Source organism: Delphinapterus leucas, chromosome 11 (assembly GCF_059928025.1).
Source record: "Delphinapterus leucas isolate spDelLeu-1000000601 "Yukka" chromosome 11, BTC_Dleu_Yukka2, whole genome shotgun sequence".
NCBI classification, from domain to species: Eukaryota; Metazoa; Chordata; class Mammalia; order Artiodactyla; family Monodontidae; genus Delphinapterus; species Delphinapterus leucas.
Genome location: NC_143139.1, coordinates 51,459,071 through 51,478,076, shown reverse-complemented (window position 1 = coordinate 51,478,076; position 19,006 = coordinate 51,459,071). Strand labels below are relative to the sequence as shown.

Below are 19,006 nucleotides of genomic sequence, written 5' to 3'. Positions count from 1 at the left end.
GTTATTATAGTTGTCTAAGAGGGAGATGATAGTAATGTGGATAAGACAGGCCAGCAATGCAGATGGAAATAACTGGACAGAATCAGGACATATTATGGAATAGATCTGACATGACTTGTTTAAAGACTGCACATGTGGGGGCTAAGGGAGAGATTAAGGATGACTCCCAGGTTTATGACAGAACCAGCTGAGGAGGGGCAGGTATCATTAATTAGACAGGAACACTGGAGGAAAGGTCAGTTTGGAGAGAGAAGACATTAGGTTCATGCACATGTTGAATTTCCAGTGCTTCTTAGTAAAGAAGACAAGTATACAGCTGGGTATAAAAATCTGAAAAAAAGAACAGAAGACTTAGTGCGAGACATAAATTTGAAAGTTATCAACATATATATAAAAAATGAAGTTGCAGCATAAGATCATCTGGGAAGACAGGGAGAATGATGAAAGATGGCCTGGAAAAACCCCAACACCTAGAGGTCCAGGAAAATCTAGAAAAGAAGATTTAAGAAAGGGTAAGAGGTAGGATGAAAACCAGAAGAAAGTGGCAACCACAAAGCCAAAACAAGAATTTTCCAAGGCAGGCTCAATTGTTAATACCGTTCAGTAAAATAAGGACAGGAAAGAAAAATGTCCGCTGACTTTAGCAATATTGAAATCTGAGAGCTATTTCCTTGAAATGATGGGGATGGAAAACAGACTGGAGTCAGCTGAAGAATAAATGGGAGGTGGAAAAGTAAAGACAGTGAGTAAATTGTTTAATGCTATTTGGCTATAAATAGGTAGACAGCTATAGGACAAAGTATAGTGCACCAGTGTGTTTTAAAGATGAGACTATAGTATGTTTAAGTGCTGATGAAAAGATCCAAGAGAGGCAGGGATTTAAAACACAGTAAGGGAAGACACTTGAGAAGACCAGAGGGAATGGGATCCAGAGGGATCCTCTGAAGAGAAGGGCTCGGATCTTTGTTAAGTGAGACAGCTCCTCAATTGCAAGAGGAGGTGAGGATGAGTGTAGATTTTGGTAATTCTATGAATTTGGTGGTGGAAATTTGAGGCAGGTACAATCTGACTGTTTCTATTTGAGTCATCAACTGAGAATTAGAAGACAGAGAAGAAGGGCAAAAGGTTTGAAAAGAGGGGAAGAAATATAAAATTGTTATTGAGTGGAGTAGGTAAGTGAAGTGACTAGTAAAAAATGGTAAGAATAAGAAAGGCAGGTAGTACTGAAGACCTAATTGAGGTTGATTAGTTATAAAGGTACCAGTCTAACAAGTTGCATGAATTTCTCCTGCTAATCTCATCCATTTGCATATAGACAGGCACAGATAAACAGTTTCATCCTTGGTTGGAATATACCAGGGTAAGATGAAGGACAAGTGATGACATAAGGGTACTAGCAAGAGAGTGATTGAAAAGATGGATCATGAAAACTAAGATGCACAGGAAAAGAAGTAAAGATAGGAGAAATGCTGAAGAACTGGAGAAAGTAGGTGCATTGAAGAATCAGATTCTGGAGTTCCCAAATACGTAAAGCAGGAAAGTTGAAAGGATGAGTTTATGATAAAGACCAGAGCGTATCAATTAAAGATTTCAGAACTGTCAGTGATAAGAAACATCTGGAGTATAAATGTCTGAACAGTGCCTGATATGGGGTGGAGGAAGGGTCACTAGACATGAAAAATCTTTGCCAAATCTCAGATCAAGAAGGTTTGTGAACATCTAGTACCTTCTGAACTTCTCTACCAGTGTACAGATTCTGTTCTTAGATGACCTTTTAGCTGCAAACAATCTGACTTCCTTGAAATTCCAATAACGGCCTGGGCCAGCAGGGGATGCACCAGAGAAAACAGAAGCATTCATACCACCTTATCCTAGCCGAGACCCAAGTTTCCACAAAATAACAGATCTGGGAGAAACTATCCCTGGCCAACTCTAGTCAGAAAGTAGTCCAAAAGATCAAATTGATTTTTAAGATACAAGCTTTATCTCCCTAACTAAACCCTAATTACCATGGCCATGTAAAGATACAGTAGTTATTGAATGATACATTTCAAGTACCTCAGGAACTACCTTTGGGTCCTTCAAATGAATGTTGTTTATACCAAACACTACATTTGTCAGAAGCATAAATAATTCTCTGGCTCCCCAGCAAACTGGTACTTTAAAATAACTTTAGGGACTTCCCTGGTGGCACACTGGTTAAGAATCCACCTGCCAATGCAGGGGACACGGGTTAGAGCCCTGATCCGGGAAGATCCCACATGCCGCGGAGCAACTAAGCCCGTGCGCCACAACTACTGAGCCTGCGCTCTAGAACCCACGAGCCACAACTACTGAGCCCGTGTGCCACCACTACTAAAGCCTGCACACCTAAAGCCTGTGCTCCACAGCAAGAGAAGCCACCACAATGAGAAGCCTGCGCACCGCAACAAGGAGTAGCCCCCCGCTCGCCACAACTAGAGAAAGCCCATGCACGGCAACGAAGACCCAACGCAGCCAAAAATAAAATTAAATTAAAAAATTTTTAAATAAAAATAAATTAATTCATTAAATAAAATACCTTTAGAGATACTAATGTTATCACTGAATTTATATTTAACTACTTTTTAGAAACTGAACTAAAAATTCAATAAGGCTGATTATTTAACAGTTACTTGGGAAAAGTATCATTAAATGACAACAGCTTGTAGTGGTAGTGAACTCAAAAGACTACTGTAATTACCAACCCTCCAGATATGTACCATTTATTTATTTGGCCATGCTGCACGGCTATGGGATCTCAGTTCCCTGACCAGGGATTGAAATCCAGTGAAAGCTCGGAATCCTAACCACTAGGCTACCAGGAACTCCCCAGACATGTACCTTTTAAACCACTGCATTTATAAGGGGAGAAACATTAAGCTTGTTAGTAAGTTAAACTATCTGTTCACATAAAAAACCATCAGAACCCTCTAGTATACGCCCATTTTTATACAGTACAACATTTGTGCTCAGATATATTTAAATGAAAGCAAAACTTATTTTATGTATTAATCATTTTAAAAAGCTAGGTCAGAGTCATTTAGTTACATTTAAATAGACTATATATTTAATAGCATAAAAATGTAAGTAATATTAACACTAAATTCTCTCTGTATTAGAGCTATACGTTCTTAAATGAGGCAAAAAGATGTATAACTATCATTAAGAAAATTCCAACAACTTCTCATTATCAGCTTTTTGTAACAATTCTTCTTATGATGAAATTCTTAAAAGAGCTCAAGTCTTTCTTGCTATAAATCTAAAGACTTCCATTTTATCACTACAACCATCCAAAAATTGAATTGGTATACTTCAAGTAAATAGTTACCAAGTGTTCTATGTCAGGATTTTCTGCCTTCAGGCTAAAATTATCTCAGCCATTACACCTTTTTTTCTATTTGCTAAGTAGCAGGTGTCTTACTTTACTCTCAATTCCTTTCTAGGTCCAGGAACAGGGCCCTAATCACTGTAACTGTTTATCAAAGACTGTCAAGAAAAGAGAGATTAAATTTACAATTCTTTACATGGCCCATTTAGAAATATGCAAATTAAGGTAGCTCAGTACTTGGCATATAGTTTCCAAACATTTAATACACTGAAACTTGGATAAAACACTTAATACGTAAAAAGTAGCTGGAGGGCTTCCCTGGTGGCGCAGTGGTTGAGAATGCGCCTGCCAATGCAGGGGACATGGATTCGAGCCCTGATCCGGGAAGATCCCACATGCCACGGAGCAACTAAGCCCATGCACCACAGCTACTGGGCCTGCTATCTAGAGCCCGTGAGCCACAGCTATTGAGCCCGCGTGCTACAACTACTGAAACCCGCACATCTAGAGCCTGTGCTCCGCAACAAGAGAAGCCACTGCAATGAGAAGCCCGTGCACCACAACGAAGAGTAGCCCCTGCTTGACACAACTAGAGAAAGCCTGCACGCAGCAACAAAGACCCAACGCAGCCAAAAATCAATGAATGAATAAATTAATTAATTAAAAAAATAAAACTATAAAACTTCTAAAAAATATATTAAAAAAAAGTAGCTGGAGATTTAAAAAATATTGTATTAATTCAGGTTGAGTTTTAACTACTACTATAACTGACCTTAAGTTGTATTTTATCATTTTTGCAGTCTTTTCCTAGCTAAAGATAATGATAAAGTGAAAATAATAGTCTGAGGTTTTAAATCCTAGAGATTATAAAGTGTCCAATTTAACACAAATAAATCATACCACTACTAATTTTTAAGAACAACATGGATTATCTAGTTGAAAATTGCCTTTGGATTCATCTTGAAAATCTCACTTATTTTAAATATCTTATTTTAAAATAAGACAACTATAATGATAAAAAAAAATTCATATGAACAAAAACAATGGCCTAGCACTTCAGATGCATACATGAGCACCAACTGTTAGCTCTATGATGAAATTAGGCTGAGACTCCACATGCATCATTATAAGGCACTAAGGTAATCAGATCTGACTGACAGCCTATGGTTTCAGAGGACCATTCTGCATGTACCCTAAAGCAAATAGTTTATGGTTTAGTGTCATTTTGGAAACATAAAAACTTTATTTTTATGCCACGATTATATAAACCATTATTCAAGCTCTTTGAAAGTGAAAATCAATTACAGAAAATCAGGAAGAGATTGGATTTTATTTTATTTCAATTTCAAAACAATTGACCTACCTTTCCCATATAGTCTATGTTTAGCAAGCATTGATAAATATGCTTTTTATCCAACAAGGTTAAAAGAAACTCAACTCATTACTAGTTCTGAAATACAAATTAAACTAGCCATGAGATTTCTTTTTGCAAATAACCATTAAGATACAAAAAATTAAAATGAGGTAACAGTTATCACTTTGGATACGTAAGGCAACCAAACACCAAACCCTCTTATAAACTTACAAATACCTGTTTTTGCAACTATGCAAGCATTAAGAAAAATATGGAATGATACCCACAAAAGCTACTTGGCATGGGATATGCAGGTGGAAGACTCTTAATGAAAAAGAGAAAGGCAAGCAAAAATTGAAAAAAGAGCAGTTAAAAGTTATAATTCCACTTACACGTGTTTTAAATACAAAACAAATTACGTGTCTTATTTGCATAAAAAATCAGTCAACTTAATATACTAAGTTGCTTTGGTAAGTGAAAGAGGGAAAAAAATCAAAGTAATGTCTCTAGAATTCTATCACAGTGAAGACAAACCATGTTGTTTATATTAGCAAGGAGAAAAGTGGGAGGACATGTAAGAAGCTAACACTGATTCCTTCTATGGGATGGAACTGGAAGGGAGCTCTGCCTTCATACATCTTTCAGTTATACTATTTTACTTTAAACACGTAAGGCTTTTGCATTTGAAAAAATTACATTTATATTTTTTTGTTGTTTAAAAATACATACCTTGACCTTGCCACACTTTAGAAGGTATTACTAATATTTTGTCACAGGATGCAGAAGGCTGGATCCACCGCCAAACTAGAAAATCTGCACCACCTATTCTTCGTGTTTCCGTGCGAACTCTAGACTCATTAGCAGCAAGGAAGTCAACAGCTCTATCCCAGACTTTCTTCATTTTTCTCCTATCATTTGAAGGAAAATGACAACTTTACTATCATCTTGGCTTGTCATCTTTTTCAAATATTAGTCATTGAAGGTAGTGGTTACTCTTAATGCGGGCTGTTCTTATCACTGCATATGGAGGAGTTTTTTCCAAAAAGATTTAGATGACTGAACCTCACCTCAGATTGACTATATTTGGAACAATGCACTTGTATTCCCCCCGCCCCTGCCGCCTCCCGCACAAAAGCTCCACTGGTGATTCTGATGTGTTGCTAGGGTAAGAATATTGCTTTAGAATGTGACATCATCTTTTATTTTCAAGAAGTTATTGCTTAATTCTTTTATTTAAAAAGCCTTATTAACAACAAAAGGAAGTATTTTAAAACATTATTAATAAAACATCTCTGGCTGTTCTCTGTCTCTGTTTCCTTATCAAGACAGAATTAAAGGAAATAAGGTAGAGACTGACAACAGAGAATCAAAAGTGTATATTTTGAAATCCAGTTGTCTATTATGCCACTCCAAATCAGGAAGATAATAGATGAAAATTTAGAAAAGAGTTTAAAGTACAAAAATAAAGCCTGTACAATAAAACAGGTCTAGTTGAGAAGGGTCACAACTCTCAGTGTAATTTTCATGACTGCAGAAGATACCAACATTCTGATTTACTTCAACTCATAATGTGTTGAACACACCTGTCGGGAGGCTGTATTAAGGAATTTCGCACATGGGGAATAGGCATGTAAGGCTGTAAATCTTTATTTTCCTGGCAAGCTTCATTATGACTTCGTAAAACATCTGAAAGTAAATCAAACAAATTTACAAATGAAGCAATCACTGGACATCATGTAGTTTATCACATAATGTCTAGAAGTAGTTTAGATTTTTACAAATACTATACCTATAATCTTTACCACCATATCATACATCTGCCTTGTTTCTTCTTCCTCTTTTGTCCAGCGGTATTTCATGTAACGCAGAACAACGCAAACCATCACTACACCTGCAATATTTATATATTGTTTTTAAAACTGTGGTCAATGGCATTCAATAATATTCACTGCAACTTGAAGTTATTTTGTCAGTTGTTAAATGTGGTATTAACAAAATAAAGCAAAAAAAAGCCATTTTGACAGTTTCTACAGTGACTATTTTAACTGCCATAATGGGATAATGGAATAAGCCTTCAAGACAGTGGTCTGAATTAGCTACATGATCAAATTACATAGAAAAATTTAATATTAAACATTTCCCAGAGTGTCACTTAATATCTCCAGAAAAACCATTTCTTCATTACGCTGACAACTCAACATTTAAATTCTATTATTTTTTTTTGAAAACAAAGTAACATAACTATGTTTCACAAACTTTTTTCTTTCAGCATTAAGCTATGAGAAAAGTGAGTCTTATGAGACTGTAAACAAACTACCTCTAACTTTAAGTAACCTGAATTATTTTTACAGGAATTGGGCAGAAAAAAGAAAAAAATATGAGTATCTCCTAAATTCCTGTTATGAATCAAAATAGTCACATAAAATCTAGGAATCTGAATGAAAATTTTAATTCATTTAATGGTATTTTTTAAATTAAAAATAATTTTAATTAAGTTAATTTCTAATATAGTATTTTAAAAATAAGCTTAATTTTTGTATCTTCCTGTTCTATTTCCTAAAGTAGATTTCTATCTATGCACTAAATTTGCTTTTTCTGTGACATTCACATGACAAAGTTTGATTCCCACCTCTCCTCACAGCACGGTTTTCTAAGCCCTTAGATTGATACGGACACTATAGAAACCCTCAATATTCTTATACCTTACTGAAGACTTCTGGATGCGATTTATAATGACAACTATCACAGAAGTATATTCTCAATCCTGGCATTTGGTGAAATACAGACACAAAAATTCTAGATTACAATGTATCTGCTTTCTCATCCTCACAACTTACCTAAGCATAACAACAATAACCTGTGGGTGACAGTAATAAAAGCACGTCGAAAACGACACCAGAAGGACATCTGTGGTCTTGTGGATTGTAAAAACTGTACATCAACTATATCTGTCAATTCTTCCTCAGGGCCATAACCAACACACCTATTTAAAAATAATTAAGGGAGAGTTTAGAGTCAAAATCACTTCTTAGACTACAAAATGGACAAAGTGGAAACCAAATCCTTTACCTTATTCCAACATCTTTTCCATTTTCCAAAATCCACTGCAATGAGATGTTAAATATATCTTCATATTCAGGACCTAAATCCTAATAAGAAAAATAGAGAAAATAACTAACTATTCTTCATAATTCATATCCACTTGTTATGTGTAAGTTGTCCTATAAATAACATACTTTATATAACACTTTAAACTATATAACATAATAAAAATGTATTATTCATTACAGAAAAATGAAAGGAGAAAGAAGAAAAAAGTCACCATTTCCCCACCATCCTAAGATAACCACTGAACATTCTGCTATGTTTTCTTTTCATTTTTTTATTTACAGATTTAAAAAAATAGTAATTTTCTTTTCAAGTATCATTGTGATTAAGAGTAAATTAGCCCCCCCCTTTTTTAATGGAACACTATCTGTAGATGAACAAATGACAATTATTCAGACTTGGATGTTTAACAGCTGTTTTCTCAACAAGTGAATGAAGTTAAGCCCATCAACTCCAGAAAAACAACTGATTGTGTTATCAATGACAAAATTCAAGCTTTCAAGTGAAAAGTAGAATTTCAAAAAATGCTCATCCATTACTATGAGCCTAACAACTTCACAATACTTGAAAACCTTTGCAATGAGACTATGCTGTGATATTAACAAATGTGACTTTTGAGCATGGCATAATAAAATGTGTCAACATTTGGAAGATCTGCATAACCAGTGAACCAATATTTTCCAAATGAACAATCATCAGCTATAAAAGCTTGCATGGGTAAAAGATCTATTCTAAGTGCAAAACAGACCAAAGGGCTTTAGTATGAAAAGTATGAGTACGAAAAGTTCGCTGACATAGCTTTAAATTCTACATTGCCGCTAATCTTTAAGAAACTACTACTTGTAGAGTTTTGGTATTGAAGAATATCTACAATTATCGGAATAGAGAATTAAAATACTTTTCCCCGTTTTGACTACGTATCTGTGTGAGGCTAGATTTTCTTGAGGTACTTCAACCAAAACAGCATCACAATGGATTAAATAAAGAAGCAGATATGAGAAGTCGGTTATTTTTAATTAAGATAGACATTAAAGAGATTTGCAAAAATATAAAACAATGCCACTTCTCACTAAATGTGTTTATTTTGGAAAATATAGTTATTTTCATAAAAATACAGTATTTATGTTAACGTAATAAATTCATTATTCTTATTTTAAATGAATAAGTAAATTTTTAAATGTTGTCTTAACTTTAACATGGCAAATGTATATCTAAATATAAATAAATACATATCTAGCCCACAAACAGATGTCATTTAGAATCATCAGTAATTTTAGGAGTGCAAAAAGTTTAAGAATTGCTGAGCATAAATGGATTATGTATTTTTTAAATCAAAATATTAAAAACAAAAGTGGTATTATATTACACATACTGTTTTTCTACTTGCTTTATTCACAGAATGAGGTGGCATGAATGTCAATGTCAGTACACATGGAACAACCTCAATTTTTTCCAGCAAGATAATATTCCATTGTGTGGTTATTTTACACTAATCACCCCCTTATTAATGAACATGAAGTGTTTCCAATTTCAGTATACCAAATAATACTGTAAATAAACATCCTTGAAAATTGCTTCATTCAAAATATTTATTGAGGGCTCACTATGTGCCAGGTACTATTCTAGGACCTAGAGATGTAGCACTAAACAAATACCTGAAATTCCCTGTGCTCATGGAGCTTGCATTCTATTCAAAAATTATGTCTTTATGTACTTTTGGAAGTGCAAAAAATGAATTTCTAAAAGTAGAAATAAGAAATCACTTTTTACAATCCCTTAAAAATGTTTATAAGTAATAGCTATTGAATTTTAACAACATATTCTTCAACAGCTTTGGAAATTACAAGGTTCTCATTTGATCAGTTTCCTTCCTAATATGAAACTGGCAGTTATTTTAATATATCAAATTTGAAAGTATAGTAAACAATTTTATGAAGCAGAACTAATACTGCTAGGCATCATTACTTATGTGTAACTACTACCAGGATTTTCAGATGCTGAAGATAACTATAGGCTATCTGTTATTTTTTTAAGTGTGATAATTTTGGCAATATTTATAAATATCAAAAAATTGTAGCCAATGTTAGTATTTAATTATTGAGAAATGGTTTATATGTGAGATCACTTCAGTAGGATATTATGAATTTAGAAATGATCATGATGACAGCTAAATAGCTATATGCTTTAAAAAGTAAACTACAACATTCAACTTATTTATAACTATAAAAGATATATACTCATTTGAGTAAGAACTAGAAAAATAACGAAGAAAAAGTGAATTTTGTTTAATATTGCCCTAAGATGTTATGCGATTATAGAAAACAATTTCAGGCAATTACTGTTTTAATTGTTATAAAATTAGAAATCACTTTGTATATAACTAAAAATCAAACAGAATGCACATTCACATACTCTAAAATTAGAGCAGATTCAAGCTTTGATAAAGGAACACCAACAGAACATACTTCTGGTTACACTGCATAGATCAGGATTAGATAAAGCACAAGTTATACAGGATTTTGAAAATCCATAAAGCGATATTAATATGGGTTATTAATATGGGAGCTGAAGACCTTGCGTCGATTCCTCTTTGTAATGTATTGGTTTTTAAAAATGATTTTGTACTCATTTAGTTTCTTTCAAAGACTTCATCCTTCAAAGACAAAGACATGATAGCACCCTTGAAAGATGTGGATATTTTTTAAAAACTCAATGAAATACATACATTGTATTTAACCTGTATTTACATATATGCTCTTCAGTTTGTATTAATACAGTATGCAGAATATTATGACATGTTTGCATTATTACACAGAATTTAGAAGGCTAGACTATAAACATATGTCAAAGAATGTAAAAACAAAGAAATTTCCAAGTTTACTAGTTATATAATTTAAATATAAAAATTTTAGGAAGCTAAAAACTTTATAAACAAAATTACTACCTTCATTAATTATCCTTAAAAATGTACATAATGGTTCAAATTAACAAGGACACCTACTCTAATAAGTTATGTGGAGAACAAAGAGCTTAACACTTCTAGTTATAAAATACTAAGGATAGAAAAAGGCATCCGTTGTTATTTTTCCCATTTTCTGTTTTCCTTTCCTATGCTAATACCCCTGGATATCCAATGACTACCTGGAATACAATAGAACCATGGAATGTTCCTTTATGAATACAGATTTTCAAAAAACAAATGATAATTTATTTAAAACTTCATTAAAGATTAAAAAGGTGTTGAGTTCTTAAATAAGTTATTACTTCCACAAGTATTCTACGTAGTACTTAGAGTTCTACAGTATCATAAAATGGAATTTTTATAGACACAGAAGTTGAATTTTTTTCTGGCTTATGCTAATTAAATAGCTCATGCTAACACTGTAGCATACACAGCATCTACCTGATTATAAGAGTCTGAAGTGTTTTACTGTTCACTTTTTGGAGCTACCTGGAAAGCTGTAAGGCAGGGGTAGGCCAACTTTTTTGTAAAGGGCCAGAGAGTAAATATTTTAAGCTTTGCAGCAGTATACACTTCTGGTCTCTGTCACTTTTTTTTTTAAGCAACCTTTAAAAACGTTGTAAAAACACAGCTAGCAGGCCATACCAAAAAATGGCTCACAGGCTGCAGTTTGCCAGCCCTCGAGGTAAGGCATTCCTGTATCATAAAACGTCCATTTTCTAATAACTGATGACAAAACTCAGGAGGAAACTAAGTTTTTAATTTTAAAATCAGGCCTACTATTAACATAATTGCTTATTACTAGTTACTTATAGGCAATATTTCTGCTAACACACTGCTGATTGCTTCATAGAAATCTTTCTAAATTCAAAGCATGTTTTCCCAAATCTTTAACAAATCTATTTTAATACACTATATGTGTACACATACATACACACCCATGATTCCCAATTACAAATTTACTTATTTTCAAAATAACTAGCCAAAAATGTGTATTTAAAAACCTGTATCAGATGCTTCGAACTTGGATTACAAAGTACAAAAATAATACTGTTTCATGTAAAAGATTCCGTTCATTAAATAAAGTAACAAAACATTTGTAAGGAGGGAAAATGATAGTGGTACAGGGAGAAGTCAAGCAAAGATTAAAAATCTATTGGATATAGTTCACAAATGGATAATTTACATGGTAATAATAGCTACGTGGCTTTCCGGTTAGTGAATATTCTGCTTAATTGTGAGATGATATATGCCATACATTAGATGTTACCTTTAAGTAAAATATGACACACAGAAATCAATAGTGAGTATGATTTAATTCTTGATGATTCAGTGGAAACTTGATCTTTCACCTCCAAGAATAACGGAAAGAACATGGTCCTTAGAATCAAAGAGGCCTGGAATCAGATCATGACTCCACTACTGAATAGCTATGTGTATAACCTTAAGCGGAAATAAGAGAAAATAAGTCATTTATGCAGATGAATATACTTTGATCAATTCTTCAGATTCTAAACCCTATTCAGGGTCAGTCCCTTGACCACTCAATAGATGAGGGTAGGGGCTATAAACCCAGGCCTTCCATCTAAGAGGTAGAACAATACAGTGAAAACAGCAAATACTTTGATTCTATTCACAGTTCCATCACTTACTAGCTGGATGACCTAGTTATTAAACCTCTCTGAGCTTTAGTTTCTTAATAAAGTGGGTCTGATACCACCTACCTTTCCGGATCATTGTGAAATCAAAGGTAACATACAGAAAGTACTAAGATAAATTATACTTGAAATATTATAATTATTATGAAATGTATCCCTCACTCCATTTCTTAGAATACTTATTTTTCCACAAAGACACAATTTTATTAACAGTGATTAGCATCCCAAGCTAGTTCATAAAAAATATATCCAGCCCATAATTTGGCACATTTGCAGCTATCTTCTTTCCTATTATATTCTTCACAAACCTTAAACATATTGGGTCAAAAATTAAACAGGTTTTGAAAGTGACCTAGGAAATGAACCACCATCCACTACATCATTCTATTGTTAAGTTATCATACAAAGCTCCCACCATTTAACTTAAAAGCAATCTATGTCTTTTCATGAAAATATAGTGCCATGTATTTCCTAAATGTTCCACCAGAGGGACCTCTTAACTTTTTACAAATCAAAACAAACAAGCTTTCAATCTCAAAAATGATGAATAAAAAGTTCAAGAAAAACACTGGAGAAGTAAGAAAAAGTGTTTACGTTATTTAAATTAATTGTCACATTTATTTAAATTTCCTTTGAAGGAGAAAGTGGGAGCAATAAAATAAAAATAGAATGTAAAGAATCAAATTGAAGAAAAATTTTAAACATTTTTACTGAGGCTTATTCACTCATTTTACTCCATCAAACATTTACTAATACTGTGCTTAAAATGCACTAGAAGTTGGGAAAAAAATTAGCTTATACTGTAGGAGTGCTACATATTCCCTGGCTCATTTTCTCCTGAATGCAAAAGCTTAATTGTGTTGCAGGTGAAACCATAGTACAAATACATAAAAGGTACAATAGATCCCTCTCCACAAGCAGAAAGCCTACAATATATATATGGTCATCATTATTTGATACCAGCTTCGTAGTGGGGTTCTTCCATGCTTATTCTAAAACTTGGGTAAAATAAAATATCAATTTTGGATAGACTGTGCTAAAATTATCATTAAAAATTAGAAAGTAATTTGGCAACATATATCAAAAGCATTAACAAAAGTTCTTTGAACAAGTAATTTCATTTCCAGGACTATTTCCTAAGGAAATGATCACAAAATCAAGTACTATAATGCAAAAATTAAGGTACTTTCATAAAACCACAAACCAGTACAATACAATCATGTAAAGAAATATTATCCAGTGATAAAAAGAAGTAATTTTTAAAAACCTGAACAATGACATGGGAAAACACTAACAGCTTAAAGGAAAAAATATGTAAATATTTACAATATGACATTTATAATATTTATAGTGATACTAATTTTGGGGAAAAAATATAAGACTAGAGAAACATGGACCAAAATGAGTGGCTAACCTTAGGTGGTGAATTTGAAATGCAATTTTCCTTTTATTTTCTGTATGAGTTAAATCATAAACATGGGTTAATGTTATACTGAAAAAATAAGCATTATTAAAAACAGCACCTAAAAGCTTTTATCTAAACCTTAAAACTTTATTTTTTTGGAAAAAACCCTGTTTAATGCTTTTTTTTCCTTTTAGTAGCAGTCCAAACTGCATCTTTGGTGGTAACAAGCCATACCAGATTTCACAGCATTTGAAAAGCTAAAAATGGGACTCCAAAAAGAAAAGGTTAACACACACACACACACACACACACACACACACACACACACACCCCTAAATGTATAAGAAGGATATTACCTACATAAAGTAACTTCACTTAACTAATTAAGAAATTAATCCAAAATCTCTTGTAAAAATATACATTAGAAATTCTACTGAATTAAAAAAAAAAAAGGGCAAAACCCAATCTGAAACATAAAATAGTCCCAGAGAAAAGATATTAAAATCTTTTAAGACCAGAATTCTTTAGCATCACTTTTTTTTTTTTTTAAACTCAATACAGGCAGTTCCCAACTAACTCATGCATGGGTGTATCCATTAACTCCTTTGCTGCCAGTCTTCAATCAAACTAATGTCTTGTACCCTACTGCTGCCTGGCTTAGACTCCAACTTGTCCCAACCCTGGTTCTGTGTCCTTCTTTTTACCTTATCCAATCAAATGGCTGGGGACGGGAAAGAGAGGCAGTTAATCATCCTTCCACACCAACCCGACTCTTCTTCAGCTCCAGCTTAACTGCTGATCAAGCCCTATCCTGTTCCCAAGCCCTATCCCATCCAACCCTTTAGTCCTTCCTTCAAATACAATTCAGTAGATTTTAAGAGTCTTGAGGTTTGTCTGAAATGTAAATTAATCCTGCTCCAGGAATTTATGACCAATGATAACAGATATCTGTGCCATTACCTCTCTGAGAGGTTCAACTGGGAAAAAAAAGAAGAGAAAGCAGGAGGGAATCACTGGTTGGGATCAGTTTTTCCCACTGCTAAAAGTAAAAACATGTTCAAATCATAACAAATGGCTTGCTGGCTTTGGATTCCCACATGCTATGCCCTTTTCCTGGAATATTTGATTCTATGTTCCCTTTAGCCTACTCAATCCAATCCCTTCTTTGCCCCCACCCCCATAATATATCTAGCAATTTTTCCATCCCTTAAGACAAAGTCCCATAATCGTAAGCCCTTCTTATTTAGACCTTTTTGGATCCTAATCCTTTAGGTATCCAATCTATTAACTATTACGCTATCCACAAATTTGCCTGTCATCAATGTTCTCATCTAGGTCAAAACTGAAAATGAAGAAAAGAACAAGGTTGAGAGACAAATCCTGCAGCATGTTATTAGAAAACTCTCTTCAGAGTGACACGGGTTTAATTAGTTAGGAAACACACAAAAAAAGAAGTAAAATTTATTGGAAGTTATTATAATCATCAGGCACTGACCTAGGTACTTTGTATTCTCACAAGTCTCCCAACAACTCTGACAGGCATTATTAAGAACAGTCCCACTTTCACACTGAGATACAGGTACAGAAACGTAAAGGGACTTTACCAAGACACACGGTTTCTATGTGCCAGTGCTAGAATTGGAATCAACATCAAATCTCCATCATATTATACTGTCTCAACATCTTTTAAGTATCTACATATAAGTTATGAATTAAGTTAAGAACTGAGTCCATATTTCTCTTTTTTGACGAGCATATCATGGCAGATTGTCACTAAAACCTCGCTGAAAGCCTTAGAACTATACTACATTCTAAATTTAAAAAAAAAAAAGAGGGGGTGACGTCAGGAAGATGACAGAATAGGAAGCTCCAGACCCTCCTTCCCCTACAGAGACACAAATTCAATAATACCCCTTTGTAAGAAATCTAGAAACCGGTTAAGAGCCTCCTGCACCCCAAGCATGTGCAAAACTAGCTGCATGAAGGTAGGAAAATTCATAACACTCACTCCACCGGAGCTCCTTCCCCTGGCATACCATAATGTGATCTGGAGAAAATTCCCAACTCCTGGCTTATCCTTGAGGAGGGAAAGAGAAGACTGGAACATATGCCCAATGTTCAGACTTTTCAGGGGCCGCCAGAGGGACTGGCTTCTGTCTTGCTTGAATCTTAGCACTAATAGGTAAGGGCACCAGGTTGGGGGTTGCCAAGAACAAAGGCAATGAACTAATACACACTCACTTGCCACTTTCCCTGCCTGCAGCTCAGTGCAGAATAAGTGGCAGAAAACCCCTAACTCCTGGTTTCTCCCCATGGAGGGAAAGAGTTGGAACATGTGTCCAACGTTTCAGTTTCTCAGGGAGCTGCCCAAGGGACTGGTTTCTGTATCACTTGTTTCAGAGCACTGAGATCTGACATAGTCTAGATGCCTGGGGGTTGCTGAAAATAAAAAAGAGCTGGACAGCTTCCTGCGGTTCCAGAGAACCCGCAGTATAGCAAACAGACACCAGAGGGAGCAAGAGATTACAAGCTCCTATAAAAAGAAACCTGCAAAATCTCTCTAGTTGGGAATATGCACCCACAGGTCCAGAAAAGATGCATCCACAAAAAAGGTTTGAGGGGACCCCAGAATCTCTATCTGAGCTCAGTGGTAAAGGTCTTCCCCTGCATGAAGGCAGTCTGTAAAGGCTAGCAGATGTGGCTGTGTTTTCAAATGGTAGATCCCAACACAAGGTAACAAGGCACACAAAGGGAACAAGGAAAACATGGCCCAACTAAGAGAACAAAATAAATCTCCAGGAACTGACCCTAAAGAAACTGAGCTATATGAATTACCTGATAAAAATCTAAAACTAACTGTCATAAAGATGTTCAACAAGCTCAGGAAAACAATGCATAAATAAAATGAGAATATCAATAAAGAGAAAACACTAAAAAGAACCAAACAGGAATTTTGAAGCTGAAGAATACAATACCTGAATTGAAAAATTCAAAAGATGGGTTCAAAAGCAGTCTTAAATCAAGCAGAACAAAGAATCAAGGAACTCAAAGATAAGTCATTTGAAATTATCCAGAGGAACAAAAAGAAAAGAGAATGAAGAAGAATGAAGAAAGGCTTAAGGGACTTACTGAACATTATCAGTTAGATCAATACATGCATTATGGAAGTCCCAGAAGGAGAGGAGTGAAAGGAGCAGAAAGCTTATTTGAAGAAATAATGACCCAAAACTCCCAAATCTGGGGAAAGAAATGGACGTTCAGATTCAAGAAGTCCAACAGCTTCTTTATGGGATACAGCAAGGGCAGTTCTAACAGGGAATTTCATAGTGGTAAATGCCTACATTAAAAAAGAAGAGACTCTCAAATAAACCACCCATCTTTACACCTCAAAGAACTAGAAAAAGAAGAATTAAACCCAAAGTTAACAGAAGGAAGTGATAAGGATTAGGGCAGAAATAAAATTTTAAAAAATCAACAAAACAAAGAAGTGGTTTTTAGAAAAGATCAGCAAAATTGACAAACCCTTAGTTAATAAAAAGAGAGAGAAGCCTCAAACATAATCAGAAATGAAAGAGGAGGTATTAAAATTGATGTCAGAGAAATACAAAGGATCGTAACAGACTACCACGGCCAATTACTCATCAACAAACTGGATAACCTAGAAAAAAAAGGATAAATTCCTAGAAACATATAACCTATCAAGACTAAATAATGAAGAAATAGAAAATCTGAACAGACCTATAACTAGTACAGAAACTGAATCAGTAATCAAAAACCTCCCAACAAAGAAAAGTCTAGGATTCAGTGGTTTCACTGGAGGATGCTACTAAACATTTAAAAAAGAATTAACACTTATGCTTCTCAAATTCTTCCAAAAAATTTGAAGAGGAGGGAACACTTCCACACTCATTTTATGAGGCCAGCATTACTCTGACACCAAAGCTGAACGAAAACACTACAAGAAAGGAAATACAGACCAATATCCCTGATGAATACAGATGCAAATCCTCAACAAAATATTAGCAAACTGAGTTCAACAGTTTTAACAACACATTAAAAGGATCAGACACCATGACCAAGTGGGATTTATTCCAAGAATGCAAGGATGGTCCAACATACAAAAGCCAATCAATGTGATACACACCACATTAAAAGAACAAAAAATTAAAACTCACATGATCATTTCAATAAATACAGAAAAAGCATTTGACAAAATTCAACACCTTAAATTATTAAAAACACTTGACAGATCAGGAACAGAAGCAAATTACCTCAAAATAATAAAAGCCACATATGAAAAGCCAATGTCTAGTATATACTTAACTGTGAAAAACTCCAAGCTTTTCCTTGGAGACTAGGAATAAGGCAAAGATGTCCATTGTTACCATTTCTATTCAATATAGTACTAGAAATCCTAGCTACAGCAATTAGGTGAGAAAAGAAAATGCATACAAATTGGAAAGGAGGAAGTAAAATTATCTGTTTGCAGAAACACGATCTTATACATAGAAGACTCTACAGACTCCACAAAAAAACCCATTACAATTTAAGCAATTCAGCAAAGTTGCAGGATAAAAAAATTAATATAAAAAAGAAGTTGCATTTCTATACACAAAAATGAAAAATCAGAAAAGAAAATTAAGAAAATGTCATTTATAATAGCATCAAAAAGAACAAAATACTTAGGAATAAACATTACCAAGAATGTGACAGACTTGTACACTGAAAACTACAAAGCACTGCTTAAAGAAATTCAAGACACAAATAAATGAAAAGGCATCCTGTGTTCATGATTGGAAGACTTAATATTGTTAAAATGTCCATACTACCCAAAGCAATCTACAGATTCAATGCAATTCCCATCAAAATCTCAGTAGCACTTTTCTGAGAAACAGAAAGATCAATTCTAAAATTCATATGGAACCACAAAGGATCCTGAATAGCCAAAACAATTTTAAGCAAGAAGAACAAAGCTAGAGGCCCCATACTTCCTGACTTCAAAACATATCACAAAGGTACAGTAATCAAAACAGTACAGTACTGATGTAAAGAGAGACACATAGAACAACGGAAGAAAACAGAGAAGGTCTCATATATGGTCAACTGATCTTCAACAAGTGTGCTAAGAACACACAACGGGAAAAGGATAGTTTCTTCAACAAATGGTGTT

General features: G+C 34.2%; 1 protein-coding gene across 3 annotated transcripts in view; it reads right to left on the bottom strand.

Moving 5' to 3' along the window:
* Window positions 1–19,006, bottom strand: part of LEMD3 (LEM domain containing 3) — a 69,861-nt gene that overhangs the window by 9,825 nt on the left and 41,030 nt on the right. For all 3 annotated transcript variants that reach the window (XM_022571611.3, XM_089920969.1, XM_022571610.3), the window contains exons 5-9: window positions 7,773–7,852; window positions 7,541–7,686; window positions 6,493–6,594; window positions 6,287–6,389; window positions 5,433–5,611 (exon numbers count right to left, since the gene is read on the bottom strand). In XM_022571611.3, coding sequence (XP_022427319.1) covers window positions 5,433–5,611; window positions 6,287–6,389; window positions 6,493–6,594; window positions 7,541–7,686; window positions 7,773–7,852 — 610 coding nt within the window. The remainder of the gene's footprint in view (window positions 1–5,432; window positions 5,612–6,286; window positions 6,390–6,492; window positions 6,595–7,540; window positions 7,687–7,772; window positions 7,853–19,006) is intronic.